General features: G+C 54.7%; 1 protein-coding gene across 1 annotated transcript; it reads right to left on the bottom strand.

Annotated features, from left to right (window-relative positions):
- On the bottom strand, positions 1 to 642 carry CSUI_008732 (uncharacterized protein). Its single transcript, XM_068068857.1, has one exon. It carries the CDS (start codon positions 473 to 475, stop codon positions 314 to 316), a length of 162 nt encoding a protein of 53 aa, XP_067919167.1. The 5' UTR covers positions 476 to 642; the 3' UTR covers positions 1 to 313.
- Between the last annotated feature and the right edge of the window lies 1 nt (position 643).

Here is a 643-nt window from a genome sequence, read left to right as displayed (position 1 = left end):
CACATGCTTCTTCCCCACTCCGCCGAGCTCATACCAAAATCATGTAATGCCTACTCATCCGATTCCACACACAGACAAACAGAGAGCCAGCCACACACACTCGCCACACAAGCTCAGACTACGCACCACCACTGCTGTCGTCCACAAGCATCCAGCCAGCCTGAGGAAGGTAGTCGCCTCTCGTTATCTAGCTCAGGTACCCATCACATCGCCCAATACGCGCGCGATACAGGGCCTCCATCCTCCATTACACAGCGGAACGTCCGACGTCTCCTCTCACTCCACTGTCTCTCTCCATTAGGCAGTAACGACCCTAGACGCTCAACAACAGAAGCGGAGAACAAACGAAACAACAGCAACACCAACAACCAACCCCGCAGACAGGAAGACAAAAGAAACACACAGGACCACCGACAAGAAACAGAAAGGCCGCCTGCCACCCGTGTGCGAAGCCCAACAGTCGTCTCTCCCCCATGAGGTGAGGAGGCAGAGAGAGAAGCCGGTCTGGTCTGATAAGGGACCCGTTATCCCTTCTCAAACGATACAAGCCCGTCTCTGACACCGCTGCTCCGGTCACTTCACATTCTGACCTGTCGCGAGAAATGCCAAAACAGCAGCAGAAGACACGAACAGCCAGCAGACA

This window comes from Cystoisospora suis, assembly GCF_002600585.1.
Source record: "Cystoisospora suis strain Wien I chromosome Unknown contig_4973, whole genome shotgun sequence".
Taxonomy (NCBI): Eukaryota; Apicomplexa; class Conoidasida; order Eucoccidiorida; family Sarcocystidae; genus Cystoisospora; species Cystoisospora suis.
Note: the sequence above shows the minus strand (reverse complement) of the source record. Positions and strands in the feature narration are given on the sequence as shown.

What these genes read in the sequence shown, in the direction of transcription:
- CSUI_008732 (XM_068068857.1), bottom strand. Translation starts at nt 475, where the DNA reads ATGGGGGAGAGACGACTGTTGGGCTTCGCACACGGGTGGCAGGCGGCC.